Source organism: Syngnathoides biaculeatus, chromosome 20, assembly GCF_019802595.1.
Source record: "Syngnathoides biaculeatus isolate LvHL_M chromosome 20, ASM1980259v1, whole genome shotgun sequence".
Classification (NCBI taxonomy): domain Eukaryota; kingdom Metazoa; phylum Chordata; class Actinopteri; order Syngnathiformes; family Syngnathidae; genus Syngnathoides; species Syngnathoides biaculeatus.
This window is the reverse complement of record NC_084659.1, coordinates 12593121-12608343: the sequence shown is the minus strand read 5'-3', so window position 1 is coordinate 12608343 and position 15223 is coordinate 12593121. Positions and strand designations below refer to the sequence as shown.

The 15223-nt window shown below is 42.9% G+C and overlaps 1 protein-coding gene and 1 long non-coding RNA gene across 5 annotated transcripts; one reads left to right on the top strand and one right to left on the bottom strand.

The window, feature by feature from the left end:
- The first annotated feature begins 4951 nt into the window (after positions 1-4951).
- LOC133493916 (uncharacterized) lies at positions 4952-8231 on the top strand. The gene is made up of 4 exons (XR_009793216.1): positions 4952-5171; positions 6416-6527; positions 6611-6875; positions 7873-8231. It is a non-coding gene; the product is annotated as an uncharacterized LOC133493916 (long non-coding RNA).
- A 639-nt stretch (positions 8232-8870) lies between these two features.
- Positions 8871-13617, bottom strand: LOC133493896 (gastrula zinc finger protein XlCGF28.1-like). 4 transcript variants are annotated; one of them, XM_061807881.1, is made up of 3 exons: positions 13580-13617; positions 13071-13253; positions 8871-10847 (listed from the first exon to the last, which is right to left on the bottom strand). In XM_061807881.1, the coding sequence occupies exons 2-3, from the start codon at positions 13195-13197 to the stop codon at positions 9544-9546; spliced, it is 1431 nt and encodes a 476-aa protein (XP_061663865.1). In that variant the 5' UTR covers positions 13198-13253; positions 13580-13617; the 3' UTR covers positions 8871-9543. The 4 variants fall into 4 exon arrangements, with proteins under 4 accessions (XP_061663865.1, XP_061663866.1, XP_061663864.1 ...); XM_061807882.1 differs by having other exon boundaries at positions 13562-13590; XM_061807880.1 differs by lacking the exon at positions 13580-13617 and adding an exon at positions 13375-13551.
- Between the last annotated feature and the right edge of the window lie 1606 nt (positions 13618-15223).

Here is a 15223-nt window from a genome sequence, read left to right as displayed (position 1 = left end):
ACGCGGATGTCGGAATTTCTACGGGAGGGGGTCAGTTTAGGTTACATTAAATAGTTAAAAAGCTTCTGCTTCCCTTACAGAATCGGCTGCAAATGGTGAAAGATAAATGATAGTATCGGTGATTTACTATATTTACATTACCAGGCTAGGAGAGGATGGTATTTCAAAGCCTGCACACATCGTGGTAATTATTACTTCTAAGTTGAATTAACCATTGGTCCGGACGAGTTGTTTCTTGAGCTCCTATTGGCTCACTGTAAAAAAGCAATCACGTTACAGCTGTGAAGTTTGATCAACACATGGAAGTTTGAAATATTATGAGCACAATTATGACATGCCCACCACACACAGCGTTCCTCCTCATCCATGTCATCGGATTCTCATTGGCGCGGAAACACAAGCTGCTGGGGAAAAAAAAAAAAAAAACTCAAAACAATGCAAATATTTCCTTTATGCAGTTTTTTTACATTTCTTTTTCTTTTTTGCTGCTGTTTGCAGTCAGTATATACCTGGAGTCACTGTCTCTAAAAACCAAAGACAAAGTCAGAAATTTTTGTGTGCAGACAGATTCTGAGCTGATGTTCAGTAGTCATATCAAATCAATTACTAAAAAACAAAAATTCCCAATTTTTTAAATGTCTTACATGTTTTTCCTCTTTATTTGTATTAAAAAAAATCATGTAAAGCACACAAAAAGTATTTTTTGTAGGAACTGCATTACATGAATACATCTGCTTTCTTTGATTCATTTTGAGTAACAAATATTGACAAACTGTTTTTATTTCTACTTTTAATTTCACTTTTGATGTACTCAATATTAGGTCTTAGCAATAAATTTCTAACTATACAAAAAAAGTACAGAGTTTTATTTACAGAATGACACACTACAATAAATATCAGGTTTTTATGGTCCTTTGGTAAGGCTAAATTTATTTAGAAACATGCATCTATTTTCTTACCCGCTTATCCTCACAGGGGTCGCTGGGAGTGCTGGAGCCTATCCCGGAGGCGGGGTACACCCTGAAGTGGTTGCCTGTTAATCGCAGGACATATAGAGACAAACAGCCGCAGTCACAATCACACCTACGGGCAATTTAGAGTGTCCAATTAATGTTGGATGATTTTGGGATGTGGCACTCAAATTTGTTCCCCTGAAAGTGCCTTGGTAAAGATGTCTTTCCACCACTAGGAGGAACCTGTCAGTGAAAAAACACAATGATGATTTCTTTTTTCCCCACATTGATCTAGCGGGGTTATGAAAATTAAAATATTTGAATTACGGGTGTCAAACTCAAGGTCCGGGGGCCGGCTCTGGCCCGGCACGTGATTTTTTTGCAGCCCGCGAAGCTAAATCATGTGCATTACTGTGACTCCTGTTAAAATCTGTTCTAAAATTTCAAATTGTGAGATCATAAGTGAGCTGTTGCAAGCATTTTTGTGTATCCAACTGACAAACTCATGACCTTTGATTTAATTCTCAAACTGATTAATAAATTTCATGTGTATATGTGGTAGAGGGAAGCATGGTGGTGCAGCTGTAGAGCATTGGCCTCAGAGTTCTGAGGACCAGGGTTCAAATCCCTGCCCCGCCTGTGTGGAGTTTGCATGTTCTCCCCCCGTGCCTGTGTGGGTTTCCTCTCACGTCCCAAAAATATGTAACATTAATTGAACACTCTAAATTGCTCCTAGGTCTCTATTTGCACCGTGATTGGCTGTCAACCAGTTCAGGGTCTACCCTGCCTCCTGCCCTTTTAAAGCCGGGATAGGCTCCAGAGCTCCCTGCGACCCTTGTGAGGATAAGCGGCTTAAATGGACGGCCGGATGGATAAAACTCACCTTTGCTTGGATCAGGGTGGGGTTTACGTGGAGGCATGCAGTAAGTCTCCCAGGCTGGAAAAAAAATAGGAATGGGGGCACACATTCAAAGTTAGTGGATGAGGGTTCAGATTTTCCTTTCATGCCAAAACTATCCACAGATTTCAAGCCCCTTTCACGTGGTCAACTCCCGGTCAGGGCAAAACATTGCTTTGGGTACTATTTCACGTGAAAGTTGACGTCCTTTAACATCCTTCCAATTATACATTGTGAAACACAATAACATCGAATTTATTTGGCATATGTTAGGTGTAGCTTTTTTGTTGCGCTGTAGGTAAGTTTCAGCTTAACCTTCATAATTTATTATTATATATTTATCGCAACTAACACATTTACCATACTTTTTGCCCTGACCAGAAGTCAGAGCCTGTTGACCATGGCGGAACCAATGACTGATGCAGAGTGCGCAGTCAGATTTTTATTCTATGTCATTGGGGGGGACATCTTCATACTCCACTTCCTCTTTAAAGCTCCACTGACATGCAATGCATGATTTTTAGTATGTTTTTAATTAAAAAAAAAAAGGGTAGATGGAATAGAAGCATCAGGTTTTTTTCCCCCACCACAAAACATGATTTTAATGTGTATGGCTTTTTGTAACTCCCGCCATGAAAATCCTCTCGAGGGATTGGTTTTTGAGAAGAAGCAGGAAGTGACGTACATGGCGGGACCACCCTCAAGTGGACTCGTTTGTTTCCATTAGTTTTACCTCCGGGAAGGTAATTCGGTGTTCCTTCGTGTTAGTCAAATTGCCGGCTCGTTGTATTGCTCGAACACAAGAGAGGATGGATTTACTCTTCGTATGTTTCCAAAAGACCCAGTTCGTCGTGAAAAATGGCTTGCACGGGTGCAGAGGACGAGAACTTCGTAGGTTCCAAATGACAGGTAGGTGTGTATACAACAATTAAAAAAAAAAAAAAAAAAGTTTGGGGTGGACCACGTAATCTCTCTCATAACATAACTAAAGACCTGCGTACGTAAATCAAGGGTGCTAAATGGGTCGATGTGCGCGTCAGCACCGTGTCCACTGAACACGGCTTCAGCCGGGGTGGCTCATCGCGGCGCCGAGTCGGGCCGCTTTACCGCGTTGTCGTTGCTCACGGCTGAGTGCGGCATCGTCGGCTGCGTTGTTCATCGCCGCACTGAGCCACCCCAGCGGAGGCTGTGATCTCTTGTTGTTCCTCTCCCGTAGCAGGTGCCACCACGTCTTTTCAATGGGGGATGTCCTGGTGTAACATCTACTGATGACAATGCAGCCAATATGCGTCACAAACCTCTGCGCTGCGGGGTTGGACCAAAATGCAGGACTCCGAGACGAGGCCATAATGTTAGGTGTAGTTTTATTCAAAGCTGAGGTCATACACGGCCAGTGTAACCACTCCGAGAAGGCAGAGGTACAGTAACGCTAGGCTAGGCAGGATCCAAAAGACGTGCAGCGAGGTCGAATGACTAGGAGACAAACTAGGAAACGTGAACTAGGACTTGACTATGACTAGAAAACATAAACTAGGACAGGACTAAACTGTGGTGGCACAGAAATGCTGTGATGAGGATAGCTCAACACTATTTTCAGTGGTGGGGATTCCTACTGTTAGTGAATGCAACTCACTAACAGTGCAACAATGAACTGGCAAATGCCAGTGACAAAAACTGTATCCAATAGGTCTTGTAATATGTACTCTATTTTGACAATGTGATGTTAAATCCTCTCTCATTTAATAGTGTTGTGAGAGGGTTATTATAGACAATTATGAATTTTCAGCGGCGCTGCCATTTTCACAAGTCACATGACTTATGTGCGCAGATGTGACGTGTGAGGTGCGCATCAAAGACTTGATTACATTATGCCCAGCGCTGATTTCTCGGATTTATCCTCATCTGATGAAGAAATAGCAGTATCGGTTGATCAGGAAGACGGAGGAATACTTCCATTCAGATTTGAACCTGTGGGTGTAAATTATGTTGAATATTCGGATGGTTCTTCAGGTGGAATGACGCCGGAGTCAGACTACTCGGAGGGCTACGCGTGGGACGTAAGTGTGTAAACAAAGGGCCGGCAGCCGCGGATGGTCCTTCGGACAGGAATGATGCGGAGTCTGGCGAGCCGAGCTTCGGCGGCAGAGGCCCTTAGCCGAGCTTTGGCTCGCAGCCTCCGCCGGAGCTGGCTCATGAGACTCCGGGGCAATATTACACTATTGTTTTGAGCCATATTCACATGACACGTGGATCACGGCCAAACCACCTCCGCGCGACAGTGGTAAACGCCCACTTCCGTGGCGGACATGAGCCACCGCTGTGACGAGCCACCCCGGCCGACAAAGCCACCGCCGGCTCGGCCTTGTCGACCAGGCCGGGAAGGCCAAGCCAGCTGGTTCGACCGGAAGCCATCCGCAAGGCCTGCGAGGCTGCTGCATGGAATCCTTCCGATGCGAACATTGACACTTACCAACCCTGATTTATGGATTACGCCCCCCCCAACTATTGTTTTTTTTTTTTTAGTAGCTGTATACACCTACCTATCATTTGGAACCCACAAAGCTCTCGTCCTTTGCACCCGTGCAATCCAGTTTTCACTACGAACCTGGTCTCTTGCAAACTTACGAAGGGTAAATCCATCCTCCCGAGTGTTCAAGCAATATCCAGCAATGCAACGAGTCGGCATTTTGGCGAACACGAAGGAACAACGAGCTACCTTCCTGCAGGTAAAACTCAGAAACAAACGAGTCCACTCGAGGGTGGTCCTGCCCGGTACGCCTCTTCCTGCTTTTTCTCAAAAACAAATCCCTCAAGAGGATTTTCATGGTGGGAGTTACAAAAAGCTGGATACCTCAAAATCATGTTTTGTGGTGGAAAAAACGGATGGGTCCATACTGGCCGCCATTTTTTTTTCATTAATAACATACTAAAAATCATGCATTTCATGACAGTGGCCCTTTAAATGCCTGTCTAATTACAGTCCCAATGAGGAACAGCTGTGATTGGTGGCGGGGGTCACTGCCCAGAGCAGTGGCGTGGCCAAGTCTTGCTCATAACAAATATGGCGACCACTTGGATGTCGAATGAGACTTCTGCAACTTTGCGCCTGGATGACGCGCTCTCCGCTCATATTTATTTTTTCGCATAAACATTGAAGTGATAATAATGTGTTACATGTATTTTTCATTACATTATCTATTTTAGAATGTTTATAGGCACGTCACTTGGGCTTGAACGAAGATCTTGCGTTGGTGTCTGCCAGACACAAGAAGACAAATGGTTCGGTCATTTGGATCGGCTGGAGGACGTAACACGTGACGGTGGGTGCACTGTTTCAAATCTTCAAATATTAATGATACAAGACTACCTCCTAGTGTTAGAAAAAGAAACTGCAGGTTGGACTCTGCTTGTGTGCAAGACAGTGACGCTAAAATGCCTTTTAGGGTGCGATTAATGACGTCATTGATTCGATCGGCGAATTATATTTAACCTGATCGTAAGAATTGTGGTCCAATACCGATCAAATCGGTGTAATGATATTAAAGCATATGAAAAATACGTCCTTTTAATGAACAATTCACTTTTATTTTCTCATTTGAAGGAAAAACCAACCTTCACATAATGACGTAGAGAAATGTAATAACACATTTTGGATTAAAAAATGTAAATAAAATAGGCTCCGGCGCTGTAAAAAAAGTTTCAACAAATATTAAATTCCCATCTGAAGAAGTTGGGTCACTTTGAGGATTTAAATTGTGTTGGTTTAAAAAAAAAAAAATCCATGCAATCAGTTATGGGCATGTCACTCGTAGATTATTGGTAGTCAGAATAGTCAAATAATGAATCTTAACAGAGCCCCCCCCCCCCCCAAGAATTTACAGGCAGAACTGAATATGTGGAATAATCAGTCACGATAAACCCACGAACATTAAAAAAAAAAAAACGTAAATCGTGAATAAATGTGGATTTGAGAAACACCCGTCCAAATAATTTTGAGACAATCTCTCCATACTGACAGAAGATATTAATGTTAAATCTAATACAATTTAAAATAGGAATACTGTTGAAAAGGCAACGTGAACCAACATGTCCTGCGTCGTAGCACAACTCGAGGCTGCAGACGGCAAACCGCTTCCAAAACTTGACTTCGTGACACTTTCCTGTCTTTTGCTCCACAAAGTTCCTCCTCGCGGTCCGCCGTCCTCCTTACACTCATTTCCACACGATCATCTCTTCTATATATAATTACATATCACATCATATACAATCACACTTGATCCCGACCAAGCGATGTGGTGAGCGTTAAAGAAAAACACACAAAAAACGCGTCTTTGCTCGCTGCTAGCAAGCTAAAATAAGCTAGGCTAAAGCTTCAACGTGACGCGAAGAATGAACAGATAGTTTTCATCCACTAAAATCATCATGGAGGTCCTGTGTGACACTTGAGCACGTTGGCAACACGAAGGAAGGCTTCCTCATCCTCTTTGATGTGGTGGGGCTTCAAGTCCTCTTCCTCTTTCATGTGACACACTTCTTTGTCTTCCGCTTCCTCTTTCATGTTCAGGGACTCCGGCTTCAGCCAATGAGGACGAAGATCTTTGCTGACATCTGCAAGACACAAGACGACGACACACACACATGGGTCGAATATAATTTAATAACATCCCTCCTTAAAGGTCAAGTGTCATCCCTATAAACATTCTAAAATAGATACTGGAATGAAAAATACATATAACATTATTCACTTCAATGTCAACAGGAAAAAATAAATATGAGCGGAGAGCGCGTCATCTATGGGCAAAGTTGCGGAAGTGTCATTCGACGACGTCCAAGTTCTCGCCATATTGGCTGCATCCCATGCCCGTGATGTCACCCGGACATTCGCCAATAAAAACACACAGTGGACCGACTATGGGAGACGAACACACCCCTTCTGACCCGGAAGCTCTTTTCGAAGAATTGACCCCTCCGTACAGGGCACTTAACCACGCCTCCTGAAGTGACGTCACGCCACGTGCGCTCACGTAAGACAAACAAATAATAAAAATGGCAAATACAATACTATACATTCTGAACTGAGACAGACTCCATGCTTCTGATTTCATTCAAATCAACGATATATTATAGATTCTAAATACAATACATTTTGAACTGAGAGAGACGCCATGCTTCTGATTTCATTCAATCATTCACACGTAGCAATGTTATGCTAGCGATGAACGTCTCATTCATTTATACGAGACGTGTATTAAAAATCAAATTTAGGGCATATCTTCGTGCAAACACCGTCTGGTTAAGCTTCTGGCCGCGAGCCGGCAAGAAATCAACACGTTTGTGCAGTCCGATCATCGCTAAATATCGTTCAACAAAGAATAAGTGTGGCAATCGTTCGCACGTAGCAGTGTTATGCCAGCGGAGAACGTCTCATTCATTTATACGAGACGTGTATTAAAAATCAAATTTAGGGCCTATCTTCGTGCAAACATATGTGTTCCGGTTGATATTAGATGGATCGCTCAACCGATCCAGGGTGCACCCCAACTCCCGCTTGAAGATAGGTGGGATACGCTCCAGCAGTCCCGCGACCGTTGTGAGGATAAGCATCTCAGATAGCTGCTCAGCACTTTTTTCCTGCGTCATTTCACATTATTGACATTTTATTATCTTAATTATCATAGTTCCTTTATGTATGGATTATATCGTTTAGTCCCGGCATCTGGTGAAATTTTTCAATACATCGCTTTGGGAATATATTTACAGAGGAAAATATATTTTCCGGACCCTCGTGAGGATGAGCGACTAAGAAAATGGATTGATGGATATATTTTCCAGTGGCACAGTGGGGCAGCTGGTAAAGCGTCGGCCTCACAGTTCTGAGGTCGCGGGTTCAATCCCGGACCCACCTGTTTGGGCACTCCGGTTTCCTCCCACATCGCAAAAACATCCAACATGAATCGGACACTCTAAATTGACCCTAGGTGAGATTGTGAGTGTGACTGTTTGTCTCTACGCGCCCCGCAGTTGCCTGGCAACCAGTTCAGGGTGTACCCTGCCTCCTGCCCCTTGACAGCTGGGATAGCCTCCGGTGCTCCCCGCGACCCTTGTGAGGATAAGCGGTGAAGAAAATGGGTGGATGGAATATATTTTCCCTCCTGCCAGAGCTCTTCAGGCAGATCCTTTGACCTCAAGATTTTCATTTGCCCTGACATGTAGTGAAAGCTGTACAAAGTCAAAAGTAAAGTACTTTGGATACTGCGTCTGTTTTTAGTTTGACTCATACTAAGAAAGTGTACTTTTACTTCATTACAGTAATCTAAAAGCCCCTTTATACTTGATACTGTGATCTCCACTTTAAAATTTGTTGTATTCATTCAAAGTTGGCAGGCTTGTTAATATTATTCTTCTCTGTGGTGTCTTACGTACGTAGTACCTCTTTAAAGGCATTTCACTTCTTTTCAATGGGGAAAATTAATTTCAGATACAAATAAATTGAGCTACTCTGATATTTGAAAATGCACATTTTATTATGGATCGCAAATACACTTAATTTACCACAAAAAGGTCAATACTCGTTTACAGTCCAGTTCGATCCAATCATCCATTTCTCTGATATGGACATCAAGTTATTGAAAAAACAAGGCAAGAACTCATTCGGAATATTTGTCCAGCAAGACAATATGAAAATAATAATAAAAAAATGTAATTCAATCGCAAATACACTTAGTTTTACCACAAAAAAATTCAGTGCTCGTTTACAGCCCAGTTCGATCAATCATTCATTTCTTTGATATGGACATCACGTTACCATCAAGTAATTGGAAAACAAGGCAAGTACTCATTCTAAACATTTGTCCAGAAAGACAATATGAAAATAATAATGAAAACATTTTATTCAAAAACTTGAAATACAGCAAGGCAGTGCAACGACTTTAGGTTTGGAGTACTATGCTCTGACCGGGAGCTGCAGCATTCTGAATGAGCTGCAGCTAATTAATACTCTTTTTTTTGGGGGGGGGGGCTCCAGTCAGAAGACCATTACAATAGTCAAGTCTACTTGAGATAAAAGCACGGATGAGCTTTTCTGGTCTGCTTGACACATACAAGACTTCACTCTCGATATGTTCTTCGGATAGTAGAAGGCAGTTTTTTTGATTGATCTGATATGATTATCGAAAGTCCGGTTGGAATCAATCAGAACACCGAGGTTTCGGACTCGGTCTTTGGTTTTCAAAGACAGAGACTCCAGGTGTTTACGAACAGCAATTCTCTGTTCTTTATTGCCAAAAACAATTGTCGCAATTTTGTTTTGATTTAGTTGATCATTTTGGCTCATCCAGTTACAACACACACATGTAGAATTTTGTAACACATACAGTGCATCCATCCATTTTCGTAGAGGCTTATCCTCACGAGGGTTGCATGGAGTGCTGGAGCTTATTCCAGCTGTCACCCTGAACACCCTGAACTGGTTGCCAGCCAATTGCAGGGCACATCAAGACGGTCACAATCACACCTATGGGCAATTTAGAGTGTCCAATCAATGTTGCATGTTTTTGGGATGTGGGAGAACACCGAAGTGTCTGCAGAAAAAAACCCACGCAGGCACGGGGAGAATATGCAAACTCCACACAGGCGGGGGCGGGATCGTACCCGGGTCCTCAGAACTCAGATGAAATTTGTTCTCTGCATGGATCATGACACTAAAATGGATTCTTCTCTTTCTTCTTGACCACCAGCACACTTGTGTGCTTTAGCCTGATACTGATAAGAGAACCTTTGGCCACAAAGTGAGCAGGAAAAAGGTTTCTGACCAGTGTGGGTTCTTGAGTGTACTTTTAGGTGGCCTTTACGAGCGAATCTTTGACCACAATCTGAACAGGAGAAAGGTTTCTCACCGGTGTGGGTCCTTGTATGTTGGATCAAAGTTCCCCTTTCGGAGAAGCTTCGACCGCACACAGTGCAGGAAAAAGGTTTCTCACCACTGTGGCTTCTTGAGTGTATTTTTAAGTATCCCCTGGAAGTGAAACTTTGACCACAAACCGAGCACGAAAAAGGTTTCTCGCCAGTGTGGGTTCTTCTGTGTACTTTTAGGTGTTCCTTCCCAGAGAATCTTTGACCGCAGTCCGTGCAGGAAAACGGTTTCTCACCAGTGTGGGTCCTTGCGTGGATTTTTACGTAACCCTTACGTGTGAATCTTCGACCGCAAACCGAGCAGGGAAAAGGTTTCTCACCGGTGTGGGTTCGTGTGTGTATTTTTAAACTTGCATTTTCAGAGAATCTTTGACCGCAAAAAGAGCATGAAAAAGGTTTCTCACCAGTGTGGATCCTTGTGTGAGTTTTTAGGCTTCCCTTTTTGGAGAATCTTTGACCGCAAACCGAGCAGGAAAAAGGTTTCTCACCGGTGTGTCTTCTCAAGTGTATTTTTAAGTCCCCGTTCACAAAGAATCTTTTCTCACAAAATGAGCAGGAAAAGGGTTTTTCGCCAGTGTGCGTTCTCAGGTGGATTTTTAAACTGCACTTATACGCAAATGTTTTCCCACACTGAGAACATTTCCATCCTTTGTTGGCGGTGTGACACATCTCATCACCCTCAGACTGTTCATCATCATCATTTTCATCAGTGGGAGGAGAGCGTGTCATCATGTTACTACTATCTGACAGTGAAGCTAAGAGTCCGTTTGGTTTTGATCCTCCGCAGGGATCTCCATCACCTCCTGTTGTCGTGTGTCGACTTGAGCTGCCGCACGGAGGCTCCGCCCCTCTGCTCTCCTCACTTTGACCTTCACCTTCACTCTCCAAAGGGACACCAGTTGATGGAAACTTGGTGACGTCATCCTCCTCCTCTTCCTTTTTGATGTGTGGGCAGGCGTCTTCCTCCTCTTTTTTCATCAAAATGGCCTCCTCTTCCTCTTTAACGGGGTACACTTCTTCATCCTCCACTTTCAGGTGATGGAGATCTGGCTCCTGTTGCTCAGTACGAAGATCTTCGGTGATGTCTACAAGACAAGAAGACAAAAACACAGCTTGGTCAATCTTTTCACCAAAGGCATTAAATATGAATACCTGAAACACTCTGAAGAGTACAATGAAGCTAAACACACACAAAAAAAAAAACACAACAACAACACAAATAAACAAAAACAATGTGTCTAATTATCTGTTGATGCCACATGATTAACATCCTCCTCTTTAAACACTCTCATTCTGTAAAAGAAATGATTAAAATTGTCTGTTTCATATCATTTTTCACTATTACCAACTTCAAAGGTTCATCCGAATTGCACCCTCTAAAAAACATCATAATATAATGTCATAATGTTTTCGTTTTAGCTGGCCATCTCTGAATTTGACGTCGGTTCATTGCTTCGTTGCTAATACATTTATCATTAAAATGCATAAACATACATAAATTACTTCCCAAAAAGTCAAAATTACACAGTGAAAAAAAAAATACTTAAAGTACTGAGTATATAGTAACTGTTTTTTAACTTCAGCATGAACGTCAACAAAATGATAATTACAATTACAAAATAAAAGGCTAATTTCTAATTTAATTTCACTACGTGTGTGTACGGACTGTCAAAACGACAACGAAACATCATTTCTCAAGTTATAAAAGACCTAAAACATTCACGTTTGGGCAGACAATGCCAGATTAATCCATTTTCTTAGTCGCTTATCCTCACGAGGATCATGGGGAGCGCTGGAGCCTATCCCAGCTGTCAACGGGCAGGAGGCAGGGAACACCCTGAACTGGTTGCCAGCCAATCGAAGAGGCCAACACTTTACAGTGCCCCACCGTGCCGCCACAAAGTACTGCAATGCACGAAATCTGTTGTTTTTGTTCGTCTAAATGGAAACAACGAACTGTGCGCCGTCGCCAATGACGTAGAATAAAACTGGACTGCACGCAGTCAGCCTCACCTTCATAATTATTATATATTTATCGCAGCATTTTCCACAACAATGTGTGTATGTTTACCATACATTTTGCCCCAACCAGAAGTCAGAGCCTGTTGACCATGGCGGAAGCAATGATGGATGCAGACTGCGCAGTCCAGTTTTTATTCCATGTCATTGGCCGTCGCCTTCACGGGAACGACGACCTTCCTAACATGGCTGCCATGTGGGCACGACAACCAGCCGGGGGTGCTTTATCTAGTGAGATCATGATCAGAATCAGAATCAGCTTTATTGGCCAAGTGTGTAAAAACACACAACGATCTTTTCCTCCGGCAGTCGGTGCTGCCCTGGTACGACGTTCAGAACCAAGAACAACTTCTGTTGATAGGAACTGTTCCTTAAAAGTCGTGCAAGATGTAAAATCTTCGTCATATAGAACATCTAAGAGATAAGTGTGTTAACGTCCCACATTGTGTTAAGCTAGTACAGAGTCCCTTTACCTGTTCCTGGTTCCCGTTATAGACCAGTGCAACGGTTTGTCCTTTTTTGTGGCGGCCCCAAACCAGACTGTGATGGACGTACACAGTACTGTTTGGATGACCACTGCGTAGAACTGTCTCAGGAGCTCTCGTGACAGTCCGCGCTTCCTCAGAACCCGCAGGAAGTACATCCTTTGCTCTTTGATCTGAGGAACTGATCCCTTAGCTCCAGTAAGTCGGTCTCGGGATGTGGGACGTCAACTCCCTAGCTGGGAAGGAGCCCGAGGTGGTGTGTGAGGTCGAGAAGTGTCCACTAGTCGCCAACACACACAGGTTGGGTTCTGGTATCAGGGCCTTTTGAGAGGAGTTGGATCCTCTTCCATTCTGGATTTGCCCACAATGACGGGCACCGAGCAGGTGTGGGTATACTCGTTTTCCACTAGCTTGGGGGTCATGCCGGTGGATGAGAGGGGAGCCCCACCCTCTCCGGATGTGGGTCTTTACTGTGGTTTGTGTCTATGCACCAATAGCAGTTTCGAGTCCCCACCATTTTTGGAGTCCTTGGAAGGGGTGCCGGTAAGCGGTCCCACCGGGGACTCCATTGTTCTGCTGGGATACTACGATGCTCATGCGGGTACTGACAGTGAGAGCTGGAACGGCGTGATTGGGTGGAACCTCCCCCCCCCCAACTACCAACGATCTGCGCTCATCAAGGATTATCCATGACAAACACCATGTTCAAGCATAAAGGTGTCCACAATGTGGACTTGGTACCAGGACACCCGAGGTCTCAGTTCAATGATGGACTTTGTAGGTTAGGGCAAGAAATTAACCAACCTGCTCTGCGTGGGACAGTTCGCGGTTCCAAATTGAACGCAGCGTCCAGTAGTTGACGTCGTGGCTTCTTCTCTTCTTTTGGTCCCCAAAATTCTTCCCCGTCGTCTGCTGCCCTTCTTGCGCTCATTTTTATACAAGGATCACATCACTTTCTGCTCTACTTTGCAGGGATGACAAAAGCAACTGCAAATGGGACATGCGAAACAAAATTAATCAGGATTGAGATATGGAACATTGCGAGATTCAAAGTACATTAAATTATCAAAGCGCGGACGTCAACCGCGTTTGATCTCTGCTGACTCACAAACGTCTCTTTGTTAGCTAGCTAAACTAGGCTAAGCTAGGTCGAGAACCTTCAACATGCACGAAACGACTCCAACCGGACACGAATATACCACAAATGAGGTTTTAGTCCACTAAAATAGCGATCGGGTTCCGTCCAATGTCAAGGATTGACAACATTCGGTCCAAATTCAGACAAATTTACTAACAAACGATCGAGCAGCCACCTTGTACGCAAGGGCGGGACTTCATTCGATGTGCTGCCGTGTGATTCGCCAGGATTGTCACTCGCAGCAGCGATTGACCAATGAGCAGCCAGCGTCGGGTATCGCCAAGTCGGCGGGGGAGGGACTTAAGCGACCGGAGCTTTTTTTAACCCCTCATTTTTCAGTCATGCGCACGAAAACTAGCACACATATTTCAAATAAATGTAAATGAATGATACATATTTTAACGTACGCATACAAATCATCCCCTCACTGTCTTTAATATGATTATTAAACATTTATTATCCATGTGCCTCCGCTGGTCTGGGAACACTAACCTAAAAAAAAGACTGGATAGCGGATACACATCGAGCGGTATGGCGATTGGTTCGCCGCCATCTTGGTACTCCCAAAACTCGTGAAGGACACGGTTTACAGGTTGGTTTATGGCGGCGTTTTTCTCAAGGTTTGGCATGTAGAATTACAACTTGTCGTGTGAGCTTGACATTTTTTTCAGTTCTGGTAACATGAAGGATTTTTAATTCGATTTGGTAAGTCAAAAAGTCCAAGTGCAAAGGAAGGACATATAACATCGTGACTACGAAGAAACCTTGCATATTACATATTTTCCCAAAATACGCTGCGAGGCTTTACCATCATAACATAGCAAAAAACTAAGCATTTTTTTTTGTCATAAAAACATTCAATTTTAAGTCAATCAGTTAGATATACTTTTGGAAATAAAGACTCGCAATGGGGAAAAAAAAACGTGCAAAACACAATGTTCATTTGTTGTATCTGCGACGTCTTATTTCAGACAGAAAATTTAAACTTGTTTCCTCACATTTGAGAATTAAATTCAATTCTGTTCTGCATCATGAAATTCATCAAAAATTTCACAAAAAATTTGTTTTCTTGCTTATCTACTGAAGAAGTTTGGGAAAACATTGACCGCTTTTTTTGCGAAAAACCATCGGCTTATAAAGGTGCAGGAGAGTGAACAGTGAACAACAACAACCGTAAACAAAACTTGTTCAAGTGTGTTAAGGTAATCAGAAAATTAAAAAAATAATCCTTTACAAACAAACTTTCACAGTGTCAAAGTAAATCTTTCTAATTTACCTGGTGAATGTTTTCTCACAGCCACGAAACTGGCGATTAATGCAGTTTGGCTACTTCCCCCGCGACCTGGTAGAAAATGGATGGATGCATGGATGGATGGAAACCTTCATTATGTGAATCATAGAAAGCAGAAAATCGTGTTACACCGTCAGAATCTATGGATAATGTGCTGAAATTTCACTCTTAATTTACAACACACCACCGGAAGTATGGAGGTGATACACTTATCCTGACTGAATTTAAAAAAAAAAGCACCATAAAGTGACAGTTCGCTCCCCCGTGTTCCTTTTTGTATAAATCTTGTGATTTGTGTCATTTTAAAAATGTATTAAGGAAGTGTAAAGCCATGTTGGCCTACCAACAAAAGTAATTTACCAACAAAAATCCAAGTTTCTTTACAGTCATATTTCAAATAGCCCTCTCAAAAGTTGCTTCAGTGAGAGTAAAAAGTACATAGGGAAATATTAATCAAGTACAGAGTAAATTGTAAGTTGATTTTTCTCTTACTACAGCCTGAGAAATAAAATAACTTGTAAATGGGCA